Source organism: Myiozetetes cayanensis, unplaced genomic scaffold (genome assembly GCF_022539395.1).
Source record: "Myiozetetes cayanensis isolate MyiCay16 unplaced genomic scaffold, myiCay2020 scf6-25, whole genome shotgun sequence".
NCBI lineage: Eukaryota > Metazoa > Chordata > Aves > Passeriformes > Tyrannidae > Myiozetetes > Myiozetetes cayanensis.
The window spans coordinates 6,572,356-6,598,473 of NW_026087853.1; the positions used below are offsets into that span (position 1 = coordinate 6,572,356).

The 26,118-nt window shown below is 43.1% G+C and overlaps 1 protein-coding gene across 5 annotated transcripts in view; it reads left to right on the forward strand.

The window, feature by feature from the left end:
* The first annotated feature begins 348 nt into the window (after positions 1-348).
* The window catches only part of AKT1 (AKT serine/threonine kinase 1), a 74,766-nt gene continuing 48,996 nt past the window's right edge, over positions 349-26,118 (forward strand). The window contains exons 1-2 of one of the 5 annotated variants that reach the window (XM_050336867.1): positions 349-452; positions 7,359-7,535. In XM_050336867.1, the coding sequence (XP_050192824.1) occupies positions 7,490-7,535 (46 nt within the window). In that variant the 5' untranslated portion in view covers positions 349-452; positions 7,359-7,489. Of the gene's footprint in view, positions 453-715; positions 874-1,686; positions 1,996-3,668; positions 3,852-7,358; positions 7,536-12,115; positions 12,314-26,118 lie in introns of those variants that run through there. The other 4 variants (XM_050336863.1, XM_050336865.1, XM_050336866.1 and 1 more) reach the window with 4 other exon arrangements.

Below are 26,118 nucleotides of genomic sequence, written 5' to 3' on the forward strand. Positions count from 1 at the left end.
GAGTCACCGTCCCTGGAGGTGTTTAAAGAAAGCCTGGACGTGGCACTTGGTGCCAGGTCTGGTTGACATGGTGGTGTTCGGTCAAAGGTTGGACTCGCTGATCTCAGAGGTCTTTTCCAGCCTAATTGATTCGGTGACTCCATGAAACTGTCCACGCTCCAGGCACCCGGCCCCTAGGCCGAGTCAGGAGACGCCACATCCCTCGCAAGACTCAGCCGCCCCCAGCGCCCCGTCCCAGAGCCGGGGGAAAAGGGAACACGGCCCGGGGCCAGGAAACGCCGCCCCCGGGGCCTGGGGCCGGGCCGGCGGGTGGGCGGAGGGGCCGGGCCGGGGGGCGCTGCCCCGCCGCGCTGAGGGAGCTCGGAGGGCGGCGAGGCCCCGGACCCCGAGCGGGGAGCGGCGCGGAGCGGAGCGGCCCCTGGGCACGGGCGGGAAGCGGCTCCGCGGAGGATGTGAGCGAGCGCCGCGGACACGCGTGCGGGACAAGCCCGGCCCGAGCGGCGGGAGCGCGGCCGGGGGCGCGGGGGGAGGCGGCGGCGGAGCGAGGCGAGGGGCGGCCTCGCAGGGCGGAGCGGCGGCGAAGGCGAGCCGGCAGCCGGAGCGGGCGTGCGAGTGAACCCCACGGGCCGAGCGCCTGCGAGAGGGGGAGGAGGAGCCGCCCCGCCGCCCGGGGATGGTGAGGAGGAGGCGGCGGCTGCCGGGAGCCCAGTGAGGCCTTCGCTCGGCGCCCGCTGCAGAGCCCTCCCGCTTCGCCGGCCGCCCCCTTTCCCCGCTCGGCTCGCTGGCTCGCTCCCCCCTTCCCTCCCCTTCCCCTGCTTCCCTCCCCGGCTCCCTTCCCCTGCTGCCGCCGCCTCCTCCCGGGGCTCCAGCCATGTAAGTGACCCGCTCCCCGGCAGGGAAGGGCTGGGGAAGGAAGCGCCGGGGCCGGGGCCTGCTCGGCGCGGCCGCATTGTGCGGGGTCGGGAGGGACGGGAGGGCACGGGGAGGGGGCGGCCGCCCTCCCTCCGCTTCCCCTGGCCGAGGGCTGCCCTGGCGCCCCCGGACACGGCCGGGCGGGGTGGGGGCGCGGGGGCCAGGCTGCGGGCGGCCCCGGGCCGTGCGGGCGGTCGCGTCCTGCCGGCGGGCCCGGGGCGGACAGGAAGCTGTTGGCTCCCCCGGGATGCGGTGGGGGAGAGGGCGGCGGAGCGGGGGGTTCCCTTCGGGCCTGCCCCGGCCCCTGCCCGAGCATCCCCCGGGGAAACGGCGGTGAAGGCGGCTGGGGGGGGGTGGTTTATGTTATTTCTGAAACGGCGGCGAGCGAAGTAGCCGAGGCCGCCCCCCTCGCCTTTTCCCACCTCCCCCGCCCCCATTTTCTCCCCTTGTCTTCTGCGGCCGCGTTGTTCAGCCCAGCTCCGCTTTGCGGACCACTGAGTGTTTGCCGACGGGGGTGTGATTCTCTCCGTGGGCATTTGGCGTGTGTAGGTGGCTGTGCCGCGCTTATGGACTTGATTTTTTTTTTTTTTTTTTGATTTGTTGTTTGGGGTTTTGTTTGTTTGGTTTTGTTTGGTTCGTTGGTTTTGGGTTTTGTTTTCTTTTTTTGTTTTTGCAGAGCTGTCTGCAGATGCCTCCCCCGGCCCTCCCGCCCCCAGTGAAATTCTGCAGTTCTGAAATTCTGCCGAAATGTTCTTAGAGACTTGTAGGACTTTAGCTTGTGTTTCTTTTGTAAAACATAATCGAGTATATAAACGTGCTGGTGGTTTTTATACATTTTACTGACAGGATGCTGCTGATGCTAATACAGCTTGCACCTTATCGGCAGTGTGTGCCCCCCCCAGCCCAACATGGGGAAGTATTTAACTATTTTGCTTTGTTTTCGTACCACCTCTAACATATAAGAAGCAAATCCATGATTTGCGTTTGTTTGTTTTATTTATACCACAGGAGGGATGTACATTTCAAAATACAGTTATAAAAGGGAGTTACTAATGCTTAATGCTGAAGAATATTTGTTTGCAGGTAAATAAATTTGACATACTACATGACTAGTAATTACTTTTATGTAGTAGTTAATTTCATGATGACAGCCACAACATTTGTCTGAGTTAACAGATTTAAAGACACTGTGGAACTACCTTTGATTTTTTTTTAAAGAGGACAGTTTGTGTTGTGTGTGGTGTTTGTAGAACTGATTTTGGTGTACAGCAGTGGTAAATCAAATTTAAGAATTGATCCAGTGTCCACAAGTCACTTTTAGTTCCAGCATTCACTTACAGTCTTACAAAAATGTCCTGTAAGTGATTACGTTAACAATTAAATAGGTTCACGACTGACTTTGTTTCCTTGGGCGCAGAACAAAACTTATGTTATAAATACTTGAAAATGGAATTTGATTGAATGCATCTCAGGTTGGTACAGAAGTTTTGAGCAGCACAGTTGTTAAATTACATGAGCATAAAGTGTAAGAGGAGTTGTTCTTGTTTGGGAACATAAAGAGGATTTTGTCTGGGCTGCAGGGGGGCATGAAGAAGTTACTTTTCTACCATCACTCAGTTTTGAAATAGGCAGCTTAGTTTGTCCTGTCAAACTGTAGTTGTGGTTGCAGCTTGGACAGCTGGATGTCGTAACTCTGGCCCCTCACCTGAACAGCATTAACCTCCTGTCTATTGATCAGCAAAGACATGTGAGCACAAATATTTCAAATTAGGGTTTTGTAAACCTAGATTAGGCTAGCAGATTGAAAAAAAAAAAAAGTAAGTAACTGTAGAGATTTTTGTTTTCCAGTTGGCATTTTCCCTATAGCTTAGTCTCTGAGAAGCCTTTCTGAACCTTGTGATAAGCTGCACTTGCTGCCATGCAATTCCACCAGATGTGGTGTTGTTTGACACACAGCACACAGTAGTAAATTCTGGTGACCACACCTAAGTTGTGGCCCACAATGCCTTTTTGTAAGGGAAGCTGAGATGCTGGAGCAACCTGGTCCTTCTAAGCTTCCTTGAAAGCTGTCTGCCCAGATTTGGTAACTGGGTCATGGTGCAAAGCTGCTGCGGGCTCAGAGGGCCTTGAGCACGTTGGAATCACTGCTGCTCCCGTGAAACACCCAGGGCAGGATTTGCGTAACCAGGAGATGTACTTCGCTGGTCAAAGCCTGGTGGGGACATCTCTCTGTACGCTCCACTTGAAACGTTGGCTGGAGCCCAGCTTGGTTGTGTCTGTGCTGTTTAGGTGCAGTTGGCTGTCAGCTGTGAGCTTACACGGGGAGGAGAGCGTAGCTTGCTCGTGGCATCCCAACACACCCCCCATGGGCCCAAACACACCCCCCTCTGCCCCAGTCCGGTTCCTGTGTCTCATCTGCTCTCATGACAGTGTCATGTGGCCACGGTAGGCAAACGTGGGCAGCTGGATCCTGTTCTGCCTGGTCCTGCTGCTGTGCGTTATGAGAACATGTAAGGATGTGTAGCACATTTGGACCCGGGGTGTCCTGGGAGTATCAGAAATGTGCCATGCAAGGGCAGTGGGCATCGTTAACTGGTGGTGTGACAGGCAGAGTATTAGCCCAGGAGAATGCTTTGCTGTAACCTGCTTTCTGATCTGGGCTAACCAGTGCAGCCTGGACACAGTCTGACATGCCAGGACCGAGACTGATGAGTCTGATTCTCTTTCAGTCCCTTGCTTACTCTCCCTCATGAAGATGTGGTGATTACCATAGATGCTCCTGTATCTCGAAAGCTTAAGTTTCAGCTTCAGCATGATGGAAAAATTCCTTTTCTTTTTCCTCTGCTTTAGGGTGTGAGTGGAAACAAATATAAAATTTCATATTGGAAAGAGAACAAGGAGGACAGATTCATCTCTTAATTTTGTAGAGACAAAAGAAGGTGAGCATAACATACAGAAGAGAACGAGCTCTAATGTGACTCTCCCAAATACAGAAAAGATGGTTCTGCTCCACCTTCTGTTGGGCGGTTGGTTTGACTGACTCCTTAGAGCAGGTTTTGCTGCTGCAGTGCCTAGGGAAGTGAGTTATCTCATTATTTATGAAGAAGTTAATAACCTTTAAGGAATTAATATACACGCAAACCCAACGTCACCATGATACGATGCTGATGTCATGCCATTTGTGATTTACTGCACTTCAGCTGCTTGAGGAATACTTTGGTGTTAAAAAAAGTATTATAGAAATGCACTTTGAAAAACAAGCAAAGAGAAGGCTAAGAGAAAGACCATGTTGTTTAGCTTTTGACAGTATTCAGTCCTGTGCAGACACAGACTGGAGCAGCCAGGTCATACTTACCTCAGATGCCCTCTGTTCACTGGGAACCATTCCTAGATGGCCATAAATGAGGACTGTAATCGTTCCTTTTTTCCCCCCTCTAAGGATTTTATGGAAAAGGAACTTTCTCTGGTTTACGCATCTTCAGTAGCACACTGACCTATAGTTAACTTGCTCCTCTATTCCGAGAAATTCCTCTTGCTTGCTGCCACTGTCTTCAATAACGTCTTTTACTAAAATAGATATATTAGGCACAGTTTGAATGTATGTTTTAAAATACACAAGATAGAGCAGGTTTGCTGCTGTTGGAGCTGTGTCTATGGACGTTTTTTTAGACAGTGAGAAGGGATCCCCAGCTCTTCACAGTAAAAATAGCTCAAGTTTCCTCCTATGAAATAAGTGCTCTTACATAGCTGACTAAAGGACTGAGATGGAACCCATGCTGCAGGTTGGTGTCAGGGAATGTTCGATGTTTTCCCAGTTGGTTGTGCCATGCTGCCTGTGCATGGCTTCTTCACAACACCCCCACCCACTTCACTGCCCCTCTTCCCTGGAAGAGGATGGGCAGGTAAAGACATACCCATAGCAGGACTGCAGTTGCCTGATGTTTCTTGGGTATAAATTGTGTGGAAAAGGCAGTCCAAACTGCTTGGACACCACAGAGGAGAAAAAGCAGTTCTTCTGAACTTTGGATTTCTTTGTTGGTCTGCTTTTTTTGGCTCTGTTGTCATTCAGATTCAGATTATGAGATGACAGTTTAGCTGATGACAAGAAGGAGGCTACCAAGTGGTAATCCTGGCATGCGTTAACCCAGGAAAACCTGGAGTAAGTTAATTGCAGATTGTGGAATTTTAGTCCTTTATGCTTTTTTCTGTTTTTAATAATAGGATTGTCCTTTCTACAGACTACTTTGGCTTGTAGCTTCCTTTTTTATGTACGTTTATTGAAAAGGGTATCAATTGTTCAGTGCCACTAAATCGTTGAATTCAAGGTGCAGAGGGAGGTTGCACAGTTCCTGTGCTCTGTGATACGAGGTTAGAAGCGTTAACTTTCACACCTGGGTGCTGCATTTCCATATGCAAGTTGTGATAATCTTAGGGGTTTTGTTCAATGCTTTGCAAATTGCTCAATGCTCAGATGAAGCCTCCAAGCATCAACAGCATAACCTCTTGACATCAGCAAGCAAGTCTAGCTTGCACGACTGTTGTGCATGCAATTCTGAAAGGAGAAAGAAAGCCTGCCATGTTCCTCAGGTTCTGTCCTAATTGCTCCACGGCTAAAGGAGTTTGTTCCTAAGTAACTCTGGCAGCTCTGGATTACTGGTCTCTATTCTGCAGTGTATTGTGTTCTCATATTTATTTATGAAATTAATGAATTCTTACATGTCACTTGTTCCAATGTAATTTTGTGAGTGTTTTCCCTCCTTCATGCAAACATCTTATCTGTTTCATGGAGGTGATAATTACGACTAGTGAGATTGGCAGATTTGTAATTTGGGAAAAACCCAAACCTACCTTTGTTTCTGGGGAGAGCTAGAAAATAGAGTGTTAACTGGAAAAGCTGAGGAATAGTAATAAACAGTGTAGGTTCATAAACAAAGTGTCAAGGGAGTGACCTTCTTTCTCCCCATCCATTTCTGCTGGCAGTGATGGAGCTTGTTCAAATTTGAGCTCTGTATGTTGAAGGCTGCCTGTTTCAGAGCGCTCTGATGTATGGTACAGAGTCCTCAGCCCCTGCTGGGGTTTTAGTTCTAGGTTGGATTCATTTTGACCACCTGTTTCTTCCATCCAGTGTTATGTCTTGGTGAGTTATGGGGAATTAGTTGCTTTTTAATCTAGTTTCTGATGGATGGCTATCACCTGCATGCTCAGAGATAATTGATGCACACGTGCCAAATGCATGCAGAGACGGTATATATTTGTTAGATGGGAATGTGTTGTCTGTAGCTGGAGAGAGACTGCAGTAAAAGCCAGTTCTTTGGTAGCAGGTTGCAAGTGTTCCTGGGTTTTGTTTTATTAAACTTGTTGGTTACTGCTGGGAATTTGTCACCAATTAGGTTTTTTGATCACTCAAGTAATACCAAATTGAATGGCAGCATGGACACTCCAGAGAGCACAGAAGACATTAAAGAAAAACAGGGAACATTTGTGCCATAAGCAGAAAAATAATCAGATTCAATTTAGAAGAATAATAAAAGCTAATGCATTTGGGAAGAGATTACTTTGAATGAGGGAGAGAAATGCACAGAACATTTCTGTGGTAGTCAGCCATGAGCAAGGCACATTTTCAATCAGATATAGCAATTCTGAGCTACTTAGGTAGGGACTTTGTCTCATAAAGCAGAGGGGTAAAAATCCCAAATTGCACTTGGGTGTATTTCAGTGTGAGAAAGACAACAGCAAACTGCAGTGCTGTCAGGGAAGAGCAATAAAATTGATCAGGGGGCTATAAGGGCTGATTTAGGATAACAGAAAGGTATGTAAGCCTATCTGTGGTTGTTTGTGTACCTCTAGGAGAGGTAGAAATTACAAAGGTAGAGAAGATGCTTTTTGGGGAGTTGAGTAGATTTGAGTGGGATTAATGGGATGATGCTGAAGGTAAGAAAATATGAAGCAGCATAAGAATATTTACTGTCAAAGGTTTATCTCTAAAATACGCCATGTACTGGTTAATGTAGTGCTATAATACTGTAAAGAAACTTCCAGAAGGAGTTCTGGGAGTCTTCCTTACCAGGAGATATTGAAAACTGGACTTTGTGAAATTTCAGAATTTTTATTGTTGTGAAGAGTGAGGTGGTGTTGCAGAGATGGAGGTCTACTAGGTGAGGTTCTTGAATCTGCCTGCAGTTCAGTCTGGTAATGTTGTGAGTCTGCCTGTGATCAACCTACTCAGGGAAGAAGCAGGACTTCAGCAAGAGTGTATCTTGGCACCTCCACCCGCCAAGATAGAAAAATCTTTGTGAAGAACTAAGCCTTTGTTTAGGATTTTTAATAATAATAAAAATATCCCAAACCAACACCCCAGCAATGAAAGCTAATTCCTGATGTATCCCTTACTGTACATCTGTGACGTGCTTTGAGATGATGGTGTACTCTTCTTCTGATCCTTTTAGAAATAGCCGGGAAGGAGAAAAGCGGAGGAAAAACCCTCGTCCTCCTTGTGGAGCCTTCTGCTGGAGTTCAGGAATTTCAACAGAGTGATCTTTTGGCATAAACTGGTTTTTCAAGAGACATTCCTGCCATTATGAATGAAGTAGCAATAGTGAAGGAAGGCTGGCTTCACAAACGAGGTAAGTGACTCTTCCCTCCCGGACAGTGGATTGACTGTCTCCTGTGCAGTGATCTGGTGTTTAGCAGCATGTCTTCAAATAATCCATTATTTTCCCCTTCACCCTACTGGGAATACAAGGAGTGTGTGTGACTTTCTTTCAAGTTTTAGAAAATGCACGTACAAGGGGTTTTCTTTGCGTGAGTGTGTGTTTTCACTGAAAACTGCTTTGAAAATGATGATAGAGATAGCAACTGAAGGAGATGCTACTTAGTGTTCGAGGTTAAACTGTACCAAATAATTTTGCTTTATATGTAGGCCTGTAGCTTTTCTTTTTGTGTTTGAAGGGAGGATTAAGGTGAATGTTTTTTGAACAGTGAAAAATATGCCTGTACTTTGTGAGCAGTGCTGTGCTCTTGCAGAGACTTGCTAGAGAATGTGCTATTCTGTTTGTGTCTGAACTGCTCTTGGTACCAGTGTCCTGGGCGGGAAGAATAACCTCGAGTTTGTGCACTCTATGCATTTCTGTTATACCGCTAAATGACATTTGATTTTTATAACAAGTCCTTATTCTTGACAGAGTGGCAAAACTGATAAAGCAGTCACGTGTACCATTAGGCATTTACATTCTTAAATGTTTTCTTCCCCAAACAGTGAGTTTGTTCTTTTTTTGGGGAGGTGTTCATTTTCAAGTACCACAGCATTAATCCTGTGTGGTACCTGACTTACCTATTTCTTTGTATTCTACTATCATTCCTTGGAAAGGAGAGAGCAGTGATAGGTACTTTCCATAATAATGTCATTGTTTTTTGGACCAACAACAGAATCTGTGTGCTCCAGCAGTGGGGAAGCTTCTATGGTTCTGCAGACTCAGGATTTTTCTAGAGGGTTTGCAACAACTTGCCTGAAGGTGCAAAGGTGTAGCATAATTATTTATGGAAGAAATTATAAATACGTTATCGTAACCTGGATAAAGGCTGATGGCTCTTCTGCAACAGTAAGAAATACCTAAGAATTCAGAAAATATGTTGATTATCTGTGTTTTAAAAGGGTGGAAGTGTATATTTGTAACAGCTGGATATGCAGTGTAGTTTAACGAATTGTTTGATGCTTGATGTACAAATGTTTTGATAAAGCTTTTTTGTTGTTGTTGTTTGGTTTTTTGGGGGTTTTTTTGTGTGTGTGTTTTTGTTGTTGTTGTTCCGATTTATTTCAGTTGGAAACCTCTTTGCACTCATTAGCTTAAATAGCTCATTTTGTAATTCTGGTGTACCCAGGCTGCCTTGTTCTGACAAAGTATTTGAGAATTATGCTGTGTTTGGATTAAACAGGAGAAAGAAACACAGAATTATGTTTCCCATTACCATTTATGAATCTAGAAACTCTTCAAATCAAGGAGAGATTTTATTAGTTTAAACAGTGTTTTTAGACTGAGGGTTTTTAGCCATCTATTGTTACAATTCTTCCTGCACTTATCTGTAATTATAAAAAAAAAACCTATTTTGAGGAACACTGTAAGAAAATCGGGGAGAAACATTTACCTTAGAAAGTATGAAAAAGGTACTGTCAGGACGATTCAGAGCAGATGTGTCTGAAACTTTGGAACAGTCATGTTGTGTTTCAAGCTTGTCTGTGTTTACTTTTGAGAACTGAATTTTTGTTGTTTCTAGGATTATGATAAAGCTACTTTCAAGTAAGGAGACCTCTGGAGGAGATCTCAGTAGAAGATGCCCAGATATCCTGATCTGACTTTTTTTTTTTTTTTAAATTGCCTTAGAGAAACAGCTTATTATCTCTTATAGTTTGCTGATAATATGATGAGATTATTTGCCAAACACATTTCTATTTCCAAAATGTTACTCTGCACGTTCTCCGTATTTGATACAGCAAATTTGTGCCCAAACGCCCAAACTTTTAAACGTGTCTTGGCATTTTTTGGATGCCAGGTTTCCTAATCTTTTTAAGCTATTTCCCAATGCCTTTTTACCCTCTTGGTATGTGGAGCGACACCTATTTCATTCCACTCATTGACTTTGCAACTATTAATTCAGTGCTGTCCATATGAGGAGGTTTTTAGAAGGCAGTTCTGTATCTTCTCCTCAGTCTGCAAGCATGTCAACTCTGTTACTCTCTTAGTTTTTGTAGCTGCTTTGGGATCAATTGACAAATTCAATTCTTTTGGCTGGATCTGAGTCAGGGGGTAACTGATCCACTTCTGTGTGTGTTTTGTAAAGGATCTTTTTTTTTTGAATAATCTAGACTTACTGCCTGACCCTATCAGTTTGCTGGCTCTGCCAGATCAAGTGCTTCAACCACAGGATGTTTCCAAAACTGATGTCTGATACCGTGAGCTTCTGAAGTCAAGGCGTAAACAGTAATTACTGCAGGGAGGGACTGCTAAAGGGGGATTTTTAGATATAGGAAACATATATTGTTTGTCTTTTGGATCATTTATAAAACCAAAGGTTGCACTGCAAGTGTTCTTTAAAGATCTTAGTTCTTTCCACATGCAAATATTTTAGGTAGTGACTGTCCAAAATCCAGGTTGGGCAATGATGTTCTAACGTTCCCCATAGCTTTGGTTGGATGTGGTGCCTTTTAGTTCACATCCCGAGCCGTTGAACAGCATGGCTGTGTGCAGTTAAGCAGTTGCTACATCTCGCCCCAGCAGTGGCTTAATTTTGGTGGTTTTAATGATTTGTGTATGTATAAATCAGGCAGCGAAGTGCTCTGGAGCCCTTCTGGATGGCAGGTGTAAGTAAGCATAAAGCCATCATTAGCAGGAGCAGGTGTTTTGGCCTGGTAGGGAAATAGCAGGGCTTTCTAGAACTGCTTTCTTCTGTCAGCATGCTTTACATTTCTGTTTTTGTTTCCAAGATTAAAAATACAAATGGAGAAATGGAATTAAACATCACTGCCTGGCTGAGAGCTCTTGGCAGTTCTGTAAGTCAGTTGCTTAAAGGAAACTCTGCTTCCAGTAGTGCAGATGTTTGTTTGTGCAGGGGCCAGAGTCATGTCCATGACATGTCTAACCTCAACCAGGCAGAGATAGAGGGATTCATGAATGAACGTCTTCCCCCCCTGCCCTTTTCCCCATTGACGGTGCTTGGTGCATGTTACTCAAATCACAGCGAGGCAACAGACTCTGGTGTGAAGTTGTTTCTGACCACTCTTTGTGTAACTGCACAGCTGAACTGTTCCAGCACACACATAGGAAGCGTGAAGGAACTCAGACACGGGCTTGGTGTATTGTACATGTACATCCAGAGTACGTCCTCTCTGGCTGTGTTATGCTGAAGGTTTGTTTAGTGGGAAAGGATGGGGGAAATGGTTTGACCCAGAGGTGCCATAATTGTGATTGAATATGAGGGGAGAAGGAGAAAATTATCTGCCCAAATTGCTGCTTGTTGAGCTCTGAGATTATAGGTTTTCTGAATGTATGTCATGAGTATCCTTAATTTTGGTTGTGTGTGTGTAACTTTTTGGATAACAGAGGTGTACCCAAGTGTATTTTGCTTGCTTTACTGATCCGTTTTAAAGATCTCATTGGATTTCTTGCATCTTTCTGCTCTGCTCCCTGTTTATAAAGGTCCTTCTATTGTCTTCTATCTTCATCCTGTTTTTTTTTTTAAGTCTTTCTGCACAGCTAACAAAGGGGGGATTGTGCGTTTTGATACTCTGTCATCTCTGTCCTCCCTAGTATGTCCGGTTTTCTTATTAGGGCATAAACTCGTATGAAAAAAAGAAGTCTTTTGGAGGCAGGGAAGGAGGGGGAGGGAAAAATGTACATTGACATTTGAAAAAGGAAATAGAAGTCTTGATTTCTCAGTCTGAGAAATCTGAAGCAATTATAAGGTGCAGGAAAGACCTGTGTATTCATCCATTAATAATTAGCAGGAAATGCAGAGCTATTTTGTTTTTAAATAGTATATAAACAACACACAGTATTTTAACCGTGAAAATCAGCACGTTTTCTCCAAATGTCAGCTTTTGTGGACTCCAGGCAGATAAAACTATTTGACTGATTGAGTCTCTGGCTTACAAGCTGATGAAAATGAGTAGAGCCCCTAAATAAGAATTATACAAAAAATATTTGCTCCACTTCTGGAAATAATACTTTTTGTTTGTTTGTTTGTTTTTGTTCGTTGTTAAATAATTATTTCTGTAATGAATGGAGGGATACAGACAATCAAATACATAACCAGTGGTCCCTTGTGATTTGTCTTCCTATAGCTTCATTGCAAAAAATGAATGCAGGATCCATATATAAAATACCAGGAATTGAATGCTGATTGTTGATCTTTTAACTTTCTCTGGCAGAATAGCACAGATGGTGAACTTTAGCTTTGTTATTTTGAGCACAGGTTCATACTTTCAGTGTTCTGTTAGTATGAATCAAAACAGGATCTTACAAGATATTTTTTAAGCCGGGTTGGGGGGGTCTCTTGTGTTGCTGTTTTTCTTCACCTCTTCTTTCTTCTCTCTTTTCTGTTCTCAACATGTTCCCTACCTCTTTTTCTATGTGTATATGTGTGTGCGTGTGTTTTATTTTGGGGTGTTTTTTGTTTTTTATCTTGGCTTCTGTCTGTCCCTGGGATGTAGCGATGCATTGTCTTGATGACCTGTGTAGCCAGAACCCTCGAGGTTCAGATTAGTTCGAGGATCGTCTGGCTTTCATGGTATTTCAAAGGAATGGCTGTGGCACTTGATACAAAGGATCCTAAGAGCCATCCGAACTCTGAAGATGCCAGCTATAGAGGGCACAGCTGCTTCAGAGGAAAAACTGGGGGGAATGGAAAGGTAAGAAACAAGATAGGGGCCGGACATAGAATGGAGCGGGGAAGTTTGTGACAGAGGGAAAGAAGTTGATGCTATTTCTAGAGCTGAAGGGTTGGGTTTATAGGGAAATCTGTTACTCTTCTTGTTGGAAACAAAAGATAAGCTGTGTCAGTTTGTGGTTTTCCTTGTGTGTCTCTTTTTCGACACAAGGGGCAATAGTTTTGCAATGCTTGCTCTTGGTTGCTTTCATTTTACTTGTCCTGTTCTGGGAAAAGGAGACTGGGGAGGAACCAGGAAATCGTCAACCAATAAATCTGACCTTGGTGGTAGGCAAGATGCTAGAGACATTAAGAAAGGATGAGATCACAAAACATCTGGAGAAATATGAGCTGATAATGGCTAGTCAGCTAGACTTTTGGAGGGTAATCTCATCTGATGGAATTATTTGTGGAGAGATCATAGGAAACAGGCTGGATCCAGTGTACTGTAAAAAGTCTGCTTTGGATGACAGGGAAGTCAGAAGCTGAGAATCAGCTGGTACAGTGTAACAATACTGAACCTCATCTTTGAAAGAGCGTAGCCTAGAGATTGCTCATCTTCCTTTTACAGAGTGGACTACTTGTCTTTGACTGTCTTTGTTACTTTCCGGTGTCCTTTCAGATAAGTCTTTCTTCCAGAACGTTTTTTCATTAAGCCCATTAAACACAAGCTTCACATTTTTGAAGGTAGAAGTCCAAATGTTTCTTTTTTTCTGTAAAAATTACTCCCAGGAAATCTTTATTCCAACATTTTCATAAAATACTTTCAGTTCTTTAGGGAAGTGATGCTAGGTTAGATGTTTTTCTCAGTGTTTGTAAACTGACTGTCTGGAACTTACATATGAGTGACACTAAACACTCTCACTTTGAATGGCAAAGAGGAAGAGCTCAGATGTTGATGGTGCCCACATTATTTATGTCAGTCCTGGAAGTTTACTTTCATATTCTGTTTTATTGTACATCAGAAGCGAAACAAACTAGGTCTCAATTTTATCTCTAAGACGGGGATAGCGTCATAAATTAATGTTACTTGTTAAAAGGGATTGGAGAATGAGGGATCTGGGACGTTGCAAGCCCTGTAAAAGCAAGCCTGGGAATGCTTGATACAGTGGATCATGCAGAAAGCATCTGTATTGGCTTTGATCCTCTTTTTCATGGTTCCTTGCTTTTCAAGAAGGGAAGAGGAGGTAGGCCGGTGCAAAAAAAACCCCAAAAAAGTTGTCTATGTTTTCTGTTCTTTTCTTTCTCTCAGTAGGCATATTGAAAAGTCATCAGGTTTGGTTGTAGGAAGAAAGAAGTACTGAGTGAGTATGCTATTCCAAGGTGAAGAGAGAGCAAGGGAATAAAGCTTGCTCATTGTTCTTGCAGGAGTGGTTTTAGACCAGGTGCTGTGCCGTGCATTTTAAATTTGGCGCCTTGTCCTCACTTGCAAATGTCTTCCCCTGCAGCCCCTGTATGGGTGCCAGAAGAACGGTTCCTTCCCTTCCAGCTGGTGGTGCTCCCACTGCCGGAGCACCATCAGTTGCACTCCTTGCCTGTGCCTGTGGCTTCACCTGCCCAAACTTGCTCTGGGATAGCACTCTTAGCCTGAGACTTCACCATCTGAAAAAGCTGGTGAGGACTGTGATGCTCTTAGGGCAGTACGTGGTGACTGACGTGTGGTGTCTCTGCTTTTATCACTTTTTATGGTACTAATAATTTTCTTAAAAATTGGGGTGATGGTTCGTGTCAGATTCATTTAGGAAACAAACCTTGACATATATTGGAAAAAAAAAAAGGATTCGCTTAATATTCCAACATCTAATTTTAATGTATTTTAAAAGACAGAGCAGTGTAAAAACCAAACAAACATCCATGAGCTGTGTGGGGTTTTTTCCCCCTTTACATAAAATGAGTTAAATCTTGTTTAAAGAGTCATCTCTCAGTGGGGGGAAGACAGAGGAGGGATTATTATTTTCAGATGCATTATGTTGTAGGTACAATGTACCTCTTGAAGAGGGAACAAAAACCAGGAAACTATGTGAGGAAAGAGGAAGAAAAAGAATGGAGAAAGAATAGCACCATATTAGGTGTGAAGTAGTGTGTTTTTGTGAGAAATACTTACTGCAACTGAAAGGGGGAAATAATGAAGACCGACTTTGAGTGCAGTTGGAAAACATGTTGTGTGGACCTCTGGGATATTCTCCCACCTCTTCAAGTTGAGCCAAAAATGTGAAAAAGATAGCTGATCAAACAAGATTGTGAAATTTGTCAATTTATTCAAAAGTGCATGGTCATATTTGAGGACAGCTGAGGTAAACAATCATCACAGACTGTGGGCAAGTCAGTTACTGTTTCCCTGAGTCTCTTGGGTAACTTGGGGGGGAGCATGTTTTGAAGTGCTGTCCAAAGCCCAGGCCTTCAGTGAACTGCATGTAGAAATAGCCCTTGGAGTCAGTGGTTCTCTGCATGACTGCAGTGGTATTTCGTGCTCACATTGAGACTGAGGGCAGATCTGAGTCATTTCTGGGGCTGTCAAATCAGTCTCCTCTGCCTGTGCTTTGCTAATGTACCTTTAGTGAGAACCACAGAACGCACATGTCAGAGAAGTGGCTCTGTGTTGGTGGTGAACCATGACCTCCTTTGGGAGGGAGCTCCAGCCTTAGAATGGTTTTGGTTGAAAGGGACCTTTATAGATCATTAGTTCAACCCCTGTGCCATGGGCAGGGACACCCTCCACTAGACCAGGTTGCTCAAAGTCCCATCCAGCCTGGCCTTGAACAGTTACAGGGATGGGGCATCCACAGCTTCTCAGGGCAACCTTCACAGTGCCAGGGCCTTCACAGTGAAAAATTTCTTCCTTATGTAGTCTAAAACTACTCTCCTGCACTTTAAAGCCATAACCCCTTGTCTGTCACTTTAGGCCCTGGTACAAAGCCTCCCTGAGTCTTTCTTAAAATCCCCCGTTATGTATCAAAAGGCAGCAATAAAGTCCCCAGAGTCTCCTCCAAGCTGAACAGCCCCAGCTCTCTCAACCTGTCTCTGTAGGAGGGGTCTTCAAGACAAGCGTTGTTATGCTGATAGAAAGTCTAACTCAAGAGATTGATGCTGGTGTTACTTGAATGGACTTCAGGTGCTGACGGAGGTCAGGGCAGCTTACTAATTCTCAGATTGTAAGTGCAGCCCTTAATATTTATGGTGGCTTTATAAATCAGTTTCCACATGTAGAAATCGCAAGATTTTGAAAGTTTTACCCCTTTTTCTTCATGAAACAGAGAAGCTTTGCTAATCCTCATGATGTTGAGAAAAACTAGAAAAGATAAGCTGAGTGCCTGCTTCAAGTTTAGACTAAGCAGAAGAAAATGGGCTGCTTAAATTCTTGTAACAAAAAAGCTCAAAAAATGGAAGAATTAAAATCACTTATAATGTGTGGTGTTATTTTTCTAACTGCTTAGCCTTAGCAATATACCCTACTATTTCTGCAGTTGTGTCAAAGGATCTTGGGGTCACAAAATACATCCTGATTACACTTCAGAAAGCAAGCAATATGAAAGAATAAATTTCTTGTCTGCAAGAGGCTTGGCTGGTCTAATATTTAATAGAAACATCAAAATGAAATTATATTTGAACTGCTTTTCTTATTCCTCAGACTCCACTTAAATTAAATCTTAAGATTTAAGAGAAAAAGTACTTAGTGAAAATTTTTTTCCATGTGTTCCTATATGAGCCTTTGTATGTGCCAGATCACAACTGCCAATGTAGTGCTGCATTTTGCAAAATGATGTAGTTACACTGCTGTGGAAAATATTTGCACTAGGTAGGGTTTACGCCTTGAATTACAAGGGTGTACCCACAATTTTATATATTTTTGTCGTTATTCCTAAGTTGGAGCTTCACAGCTCAAGTATTGGTAAAAAGCTGCACCCTTGAACAACCTGTTAAGCAGCTCAAAATCCATTGTCAGGCCTCTTCAGAGCTGCAAAGTGGGAATATGACCTTTTATTTGCTGCTTGCTTTTCAGGGGCTTCCAGGCGTGGATTGTCTGGGCTGGTGTTTTTACTCATGTCATATACGTATCCCTGCACTTGTCTGTGGTCAATAAACCTGCAATAAATAGCAATCCTTTAACTAAGTGACAGTGTTTTTTCTGTAATGTAGGGGGTTTATGTTTTTGTTTTTGTTTTTTTTTAACTTTCAATCGTGCAGTCCCCTTCCCTTCCTATGTTCACTAAGTAGAATGAAATTTTGGCAACACCGAGGAAAGAAAAGGCAGGTATTTCCTAATTCAAGACTTGACTGAAACGTGTAGTTGCATTGGTTTAAATGTTTGTTATTCTACTGCAAGTTTATGCACAGAGCGGTCTAGAATCCAGTTGTGATTATCTGTGGTGACAGTGCTGGTTGTGGGGCTTGGAAGTAGTTTTGTAGGTGGAAACTGATTTCTGGACATAGGATAAGAGTCCTTTGCCATTACAGATTCACTAATGGAGTCGCTCTGTGGGGAAGTGTTCTTTGTGCTGCTCGGGCAGTGTGTGGAGAAAGCTGTGCTTTACTCTGAGGGGGCTGAACGTCACCAATCGTCACGTTTCTTTATTTCCATTAATTTTTTTAAAAGAAATCCTCCCTTTTTACTTCGTTGTTAATAGAAAAATGGTTTTGCTGCTTTAATCGTAGAGGGGATTGGGTTGGCATGGACCTTAAATATCACCTAGTTCAACACCCCTGCCACGGGCAGGAACACCTTCCACTGGACCAGGGTGCTCCAGCCTGGCCTCAAACACTTCCAGGGCTGGGACATCCCCAGCTTCTCTGGGCAACTTGTTCCAGGGCTTCCCCACCATCACCCTAAAGAATTTCTTCCTACCATCTAATCTAAATCTTTTCCCTTAGTTTAAAACGGTTGAAAACTCTATTGTGTTATCACTGTTTGCCTATGTAAGAAGTCATGCTCTCTCTTTAATCCTTCTATTTAATCTATTAAAGAATGAAATATGTGACTTTAATACTGCCTTCGTGTTACGTTTCAGGTCAGTGATAGGATAGGATAGTATTTGACTTTTTCATTTTGAAATTTTCTTTGCATCAGGGATAACTGTAATTCTGGTCTTCTTTTCTGGTAAAGGTTCCTTTTACTGTAGCAGGAACATTTGAAAGGTACATAACTTATGTACCTCCTGATGTGGAAGTCAAAGTTGCCTTGTTACTTGCATGATAGCAAAAGTATTTATTCTAAATAAGAATTAGGGAAAAATTGCTTTTTTGGTTGTGGAAAATCACTGCAAACTTACCAGCAACAGCCTCCAGCTGACTTGCAGTATCTCTATACTGCCCACTGAACACTGTTGTGACAACTTGTTTCTGTCGTTTCTGCTGAAGTTTAGCCTGTAAAGTCAAGAAATCTTGATCTGGGAGACGGGAGATAGTTAAATTACATCATCATGGAAGAATACCAGCATACTTAGCTTTAAAGCCATTCACGACTACATTGGCACCCCTTTGTTATACAGTGTAGCTGAAAACGAACTGCAGCAATAATGAACCAATCCATCTAAATCACAGCAGCTGAACAACTGACTGTTCTATCTCAAAATGCAAATGCTTTGTGCAGAATGGATTTAATTGTAAATGTTTGCTTAGTAGGGAATATGAGCCTTTTAGTTTGCGACAGTAATCGTGAATACAAAGACCCACAGAATTTTAGGGTTTACATAGCTTGTCCCTGTTCTCGTAACAATATTTCAAAGTCAGTTTTTTAAAATGTACCATTTGGCTTTTTTTCTAGCTAGTGAATAGAACTCTAAATGCCCAGTCTCTAAGCAGTGTTTTGGAAAGTGAAAGATAAATTTAGTTCTATGTACTTAGATCAGGCAGAATTTTCTGTTACATTTCTTTCAAATCTGTGTTAAGGCTTTTATGTAGCTTCAGATAATAAGAGGAAAAAATGCTGACTTTCAGAGCTTGGCTTTGTTTTGCTGTGCAGAAATGCCAAGTGTAACTTAGAGTATTAGTGTTTTCTCTGAGATTCTGGTAAGGTGCCTCTCAAACAATGAAAAGGTTACTGTGAGGAATTTCTTTTCTAGTCAAACCAACAAACAAAACCCCTCTGTATTAAAATCATCATTCTTTGTTAAATTCCTGAAGCCTGGCTGCTGAGTGCAACTCAGGAGGATGAATCTCTGTCACTGGTTTGAATGAATTAAATAAAGCAGCATTGTCATTTTTCAGGGAAAGGAAAAAGCTTACTGAACTTCATTAATAAAAAGAGAAAGCAGGAATATCTGCCTTCAGGCTGTTCTGGAGTATCTGTGTAAGGAAAAACAGATAGAACTTGGAAAACACGCACACAATATGCATGTTTGTACTTCTGTTGGCATTTTGTGTGTTCTTTAATAGCCTTCACATGTGGATTAGTCCTTCTGAAAAAAAGGCAACCAAGCCCCCTGAAGAATAGGCCTTTGTGACACTGGAGAAGTTTACTGCGCCAAAGTTATGGTAAGAATTTGTAAATTTTGGCTGCTGAAGTACTTCCTTCCCCTGCTATGTTTTTAGTGTTGGAAACTTGTAAGTGTGGAATAGAGGGTGTTTTTGGGTTTGGTGTTGTGTTTTGTGTTGTTTTTTTTTTTTTTTTTAACGACAATGCAAACATTCATTTCACAAACTAAAACCGCCCGTTCACATGACGCCGCTGCTGTATATAAACACCCTGTTGATCTTGTTCTGCAGAAAGTGTTCACTGGGCTTCCTGAGTCACACGGAAATGCTCCACTGTTCTCTTTGGGGCTGTGCTGGGGACTTAGGCTGTGTCTGCTCAGATTTAGTTTGCCAGATTAATGTCCCTGAAAGACACGTTTTTACTTGGAACAGGGCCCTCAAAACCAGGATGTTTTTCTACGTCTTATTTTCTCTCTTGTGTTTAAAATACCTCCATTCTGCTGTCTTGGGAATGGGTTTTGTCTTGTCTATACTCCTTGGTTCAAGCTGAACCTGTTGGGAAGATGTTTAGCATTTCATAGTTGCAAAACTGTCTTCCTCTTACTCTGTGATGCTGTTTCTTCACACAGATCTCAGTTTGTGGTAGGCAGCAGGTTGGGCTGCGAGAGCCATGCAGAGCACAGAGGGCCGAGGGGACACCAGTGGCTGCACAGCCAGGTGAGCCTTCCCAGCAACCCAGGACACAGCCACGAGCTGTACAACACTGCTGACTTCACAGGGCTTTTCTGGAGTAACCAAGGGCAGAATTTGAGTCAAGGCTAGACTGTCATGGTGACAAAATATTTAGAAAACAATTTCTTGCTTGAAACAAAAGCTTGGATTGTGCAACACAAAGTACAGTCCCAGTGTAATAAACGATGTGTATTTTTGAAGGGTTCTGTGTGTTCCCTGACAGCTCTTGCCAGATTCAGCAGCATGTTCAGGTAAAATGAGGCATTTTTTTCTCTGGACTGTTGGTTTTATTATCTGGGCTAGTTCTCCCCCTTTATGCAAAGACGTAGCAGCCAAATCTGACCTCACATTTTGAACACAGTGGGACAGCCTTGTTAAAGACAGATGCAATGGAGCAGTGTCTTCTCTTCAGCCGTGGTGGCTCAGCTGCATTAAGAGCAGTTGCTTAAAATTTACACCTTGTCATTGGCATAGACTGATCTGATCTCTAGGGTGCTCTAGGACTAACTTGGTGATTGCTTTTATTAGGTTAGAATGTGCTGTTCTTTCTGTAGTAGGAACCTTTCGTTCTGTAGGTGTTTCATCCTTCTGTAATAACTCATGCAACCTTTTTTTGGTTAATGCCTGAGGTTTTGCGATGCCCCAACCTTACTGGTATCTATCCTTTCTGACTTGAAAGGAAGCCACAAGTCTAAAGTGTCTGTAGAAGTTTGTTCATCAGGAATAATATGAAATGATTTTTTAAGATGAGCAAACCTGACAATGGAGTGTAGGCTGCTAGCCAACCGTGTACAGTTTAGTTCAGCATAGCTGCACCATTTGGAATTAATGCATATTTTTCCCAGTCTGGTCTGTGTTTCCTCGTAATATCGGTTGTTATTTCAGAGAAAGCGTGATTTTACATGTACACCACCTTCTCTGCTTAGAGCAGCAGGTGGCCAGATTTCTTTCTGAAATAGTGACTTGTCTGAACTCTACAGCAACTCTGAGCAGATTGGCTGCAGAGACTGTATTTTTTAATCTTCAAAGAAGTTGATTTTTTCAAAGTGGCTGTGGTTGTTGGACTATACATTTATTCTTGAAAATGGAAAACAGAAGCAAAACATGGAGGGAGGAATATACTTTCCTGAGGTTTGCATCATCTTGCATCTTTGTATGCTTGGCATGTAACCCTGTCCCATTCAGAGTGCTCCTCTGAACAGTGCAGAGCTCGTTCTTTGGTCTGCTGCTTTGTTCCTAATGCTGCTAGTTCCTCTGTTGCATTGAGCTACAAAACCAGCTGCTTTTGCTTTTCATACCTATTTTTACCATCTCTAATTTGCTATTAAGATGTTGACTTCTGCCTCCAGTTAGCCTAGCATGTGTCTATACTGTGACTACAACGTAAGGCAGGAAAGCACTTGTGTGCTTTCTCTTTTGCTACCCTTTCACACTTGGGAAATGGTCCCTGTAAACAGCTGCAGTGCTGCTTTATTATCCTCTTCAAAAGCTCTCGCTCCTTGTGTTGCTTATAAAAGGCCCTGATGAACTTGTAATGTGTGTGTACTGAGACTGCTGTTCCCTGTGATGCCCAGTATTGGTCCCCTTTTTGTGTGTGTGTGTGTGTCTGGCCTTCCATTGTCCCTGCCCTGTGACAGTCAACTCCACAGAACAGGGACTGTCTCATTGTTCCGTCTGTACAGCAGGTGGCTCAGATCCAGATGTGTGTCTGAAGTTGCTATGTACTGCAGTAATATGAATCATTATGTTATAGAAAGCTGTATTTAAATAGGGAAAAAATCAGGTTTACTGTGATAAGTTTTCTGCATTTTTAAGGGTTGGGGTTTTGGGGTGTTTTTTTTGGGTGTTAATCTTCTGACATGTTACTGGTGGGATTGTGTAAAAACTGGTGTATATGAAGTTTTCTTCACATTTTAAGGAATCCTCCCTGTGGCCAGAGGAAAGCTTTCTTCTCAAGTGCTGCTCCAGGCTATTAGGAATGGGCACAACAGCTCTTGTTGGTGTCTTAGAGAGGTTTGTTTACTCCCACGACTACACTGGGTTTTCTTATGGCAAAACCTCATGGTTCTGGAGACTTTCCTCTTTTCAGGCATTATTTTAGAAATGGAATGACACACAACAGGATGTGTGGTTGTAGATACATGTTCACGCTTCAGAGGCTGTGCATAGCTTTGTGACCGTGTACAATCCTGTGCTATTTCTCTCATCATTCATGTGGTGAAATAAGCCACGGAGGAACACTGAATTAATTTCTCCTTTTTATGTCCAACACACAGAGAGAACATATTGATATTCATCTTTCTACTGACTCCTAGAATGCTCAGACCAGTTACTGGAGGCAGGGAGATTAAAATGAGGGCACATGGCCAAGCAGACGTGAGATTTTGTTCATCAAATTTGATTTGAAACTTGCAGTTTGATAAAGTTGTGTTCATTCTATTTCTTGTGTTTGTATTTTTGTGATTCTCCTGAATTACTTACATGCACTATTAGTGATAGGATTTCTTTTGTAGCATTTTGAATGGCCCTTCTTTGAGTGGCTGATCAGATCAGATCACTTCAAATGGCTCTTTTCAGCAAAAGTATTCTGTGATTCTTGACCAGTTTGATAGTGGGATGGTGGGAATCTCATGCAAAGTCCACCTTGATTTTGGAGGAGAATAACAGCCCCATTTGTAGAGGTGTTTGGGTTTAGTTTTCATATTCCTTGTGATGGCCATCAAGCAAAATAAATAGCAGTTCCTCAGTTGTCAACAGACCTTTTCTCATTCATCTGTTCAAATACACAAGTTGGGATTTTTCAAGGGAAGGGTTCAAAACTTGGAATAATAAACTTTGTTTATTTACTACTTGTTGCTAGTGTTCTGCGTCTGCTCTGGACCCAAAAGTTGCTTTTTGCTTTAACTACTAGAATGTCTGGTTTACCAAAATTGCTATGTAACTGTGAAGCTGCTGGAAGTTTTGCTTTCATTTGTTTGTTTGTTTGGCTGTTGTTGCTGTGAGGCTCGCTCTCAGAAAGTACAAATATTTCTAACCTCATCCCAGCCTTTCTCCTTCACTCTTTTATAGTCCTAGTATGAAAGAAGGAGGAGAAATAGGGTTAGAGGGATGTGTGGTAGAGCTAGCTCTGTTCTTTCTGGTCCCCTCCAAGCAAGGCTTCAGTTATTTTGTCACTGATGGAAGTTGAATTAGGTGCCTGATGGTGGAAGTCTTCTTCAGCAGTAGCTGGTTGGCTGCAGCTCCTTCAGACTCTGCCCTAGCAGAGGAGTGTGCTTTAGATGCCCCTTGTGTGGCTGGTGGCTGAAATGTACAGCAACAGCCTGTTGTAAGAGCCAAGACCTGGGCCATGAGGTCCAGCTTAGCAGCAGTGATGGACAGGACAGTCTACTGATGGCAGATGTGACCTGGAAGCCGAGCATGGCTGATCTGCTGCCCTCAGCTCCCACCAACTCACAAATTTCTTCCTTTGTCCCAGTCAATGTGGTGACTCTGCCCTTCATCAAGGCCTGTTCGTGGTGGTTTAGTAGCAGTCTGTCATCCTGTGGCCATTAGGATGAGCAGTCACCTTTCCAAGTCAGATTTGATAAACCTGGTGATCCATAGGGTTGATGGATCTCTGCTGGTTTTTCCAGGGTAATAGTCACCTCAAACAGTTGACATTAAATGCTGCTTTATGAATGCCCTTAAGTTGTAGAAGCTTATTTCACAACTAGTTCTCTGGATGATTGCAACTGGAGTCCCAAAGGACAGAGTAAATTTTGGACCTGATGTGCCATTTCACTTAGAAAAGAGAGCCTTTGAGGGCAGGGTTGAATCCTGGCTCAGCCAGAAACGGGGAGCCTCGAGCAGTGTGGAGCCTCTGGAATTTGTTTTATCTGAGACAAGATTGTTGTGTGAAGTCTGGAGGCAAGGTCTCCATATGAGACTACATTAGTTCAGTGTTTAGGTCTGTGTCTGAAATGAGATAGCTGTAGTACCAAAGGGATTTTTAAAAATTTCTTACTGTTCTGTAACCTAAAATCTCCAGAGCAGGAAGGTTCCTGAAGGATGCATGTCTAATACCAACTTCCTGTTAAAACTTTCACTAATTATTTGCAAAATTGTACTAATGATCTGCCATGGATTTTTTATTTTTTTACTTTGACAACTTGATATGTCTTCCTTCCTTTTCCTGCAATACCAGGATAGTGATGGCTATTTTGGAAATGGTTTTCCTTGCTCAGGTTTGGATTTCTGAATGCAAACAGAGCTTGCACCTGATACCCTCTTTCAGTTTTCTTGGGCTGGAAATGCTGTTACTAAAAGGCATGTGCATTCCCCACATCTAGGTGGGTCAATCAAACCGAAGGCAGAGCATCTGGAAGCTGAAGAGGTGTCTGGTGAATTCGAATACCATCCTGGAACTGAGAATAGAAATCAGTCTTCCCCTGCTCTGCCACGAACTTCCTCCTTATACGATCACCTCGGACAGGGTTATTTTTCTCTCTCTGTGCCCTAGTTCCCTGTCTGTAAAGTGGTGATAACAGCACTTCCCTACTTCACAGGGATGTTGTGACGACAAATGCAGCTCAAGCTGTGGGGCTCTTGGATACTGTGGTAACTGGGAGCACAGATGGAAAGAGGGAAATATTCAGTAGAAAAGCTTTCTGTTCTTTGAGCCCAGTGGTAGATTACAGCACTGATGTGAGTGTGCCTTCCACTGAAGGCATGGCTTGACTGCTGCCATGTCTTTCCTGTGAAGGTTTCCTTGCTCATTCCTGTGTGCCTGCAGGCAAAGCACTTAACTGTTTGGGTCCTTGGCTGCAGGCTCTGCGAGACCAAGAGCCTGGGTGAGTCTTGCTATCTGTGTGTTTCCCAGGGTGGCCTCAGTGGAGTCTGTGCCAGCCAGGACATTTCCCAGGCTAGCTCAGACCCTGGAAGGAGTTAAAAATACTTATGAATGGATTTTCACTTGCGAAATCCAAACCACTGTAGCAGTTACTCTCAGCAAGCTGTGGACTGCAGTGTGACCAGAAGAAAGCAATTGTCCTTGACACAACTGGTTAAATTTCATAAAACCACATCCTTTGTGTTGCCACTGACAACATAACATTCCTTAACGTTTGATTTCAAGCGGTGCTTTATTACCCAGCTCTACATGCAAGCATACTTTCTTCTGAATAATTTCTGTCCAGAGACACCACAGAGGAGTGTGAACTTCTTTCCATTTTAATGTGGACTTTGTAGTCTTGTTTATATATAGTATAAGCAGGTAAGAGACAGGAAACCTATCTGCTCACCATTTACATTGTCACATGTCCAAAGGGAAGGCTGTGGTGAGTTGAATATTTGTTCAATAGAATCTTGTTCGTGCAAATGAGTGTGGTTTTGGGAGCTTTTTAGGCCAGGAGGTAGGAGTATGCTTCTCTTATTTCTTGCTCCTTGAAACATGGGGCTCATGTCATCTTTCTTGTTCACCTGCTTTGATAAATTCTATATTTAGTTGTCTCTGCCCATCCACTTGAACGGGACAAAAATAACTTCAGTGTAATCCATCCTCTCTGTCCTTTCCTCTCCACCCCTTCCCTCCCCTTTCCTTTCCTGCTGCTAGGTTTAGGGCATTCAGTTGTTTGGGAAGCGGTGGATTTTTTGTTTGTTTTGCTTTGTTTCCTTACAAGTAGGGTTGGAGGGCAGGAGAAAACGTTTATACTCTGGCATAAAATTGTTGTGAAGAGTATGCAAACTGTCAGAAACACTTCCTCCTCTCTTACAACATTTGCTGAGGGGTCAGAGTGTGTGCAGAGTGTGTGGAGGGAGGTGGAGCAGAGAGGTTGGGAAATGACTTGCATGTGGCATACATCTGTCTGACAAAAAGCCAACCGTGCCAGGGGATAAATGGACAAACAAATAGCGTTTCAGTTCTGAACTCGGAGGTTGAACCTGAAGTTTGCGCAGGAGCAAGTCTTCAGATAAGTTTCCAGTGGACCTTGACTCCTGTTGTGCAAACATGTAGTAGCTAGCACAGAGGAGTCTGTCCTCTAAGTCCCTGCCCAGGAGAGGATCTGTGCATAGGCGGTGCTTTGCACAGCTTCTGTTGCCATATATAAATATATATATATAAATAAAAATACATGTATATTGTAAAGTGTAATACAAATCAACGCTGACCAAAACCCCCAGAAGCATTTAAGCCTTAACCCCTTGCCCTTGTCATGAATTAAGCATGAAAGTAGTAGCATGTCTGTTAATCTGGCTGTGGATGTTGGCTGTCTTTATCTGCAAATTGGATAAAGAATGTCCACTGCACTTACCAAAATGCTTGCTGTCTGTGTTATCTGAAATATTATTGTCTTCCACTATTAGGCTGATAGGGATTTGAGGGAAACTGTATTGTTTTGGTGAAACTGCTTTGAGGTACAGCCTGCCAAGTTCTTGTATCTTGAACTGAGTGTTGGGTATGTTGTTGTTCCTGACAGACACATTGTCTGGAGATGTAGGGGGACTGTTTGTTCCCACAAAAAATGTCACTTTTTGTAACTTGAGCATTTTTTAAGTTGTGTTAAAGGTGGTGATAAGAAGCAGAAAGATTGAGGGAAAACCTTTTAGTTGATGCCTAATAAAATGTAAATTATTTTTTCATTACATTTTTAATTTCAGTATTTGCTT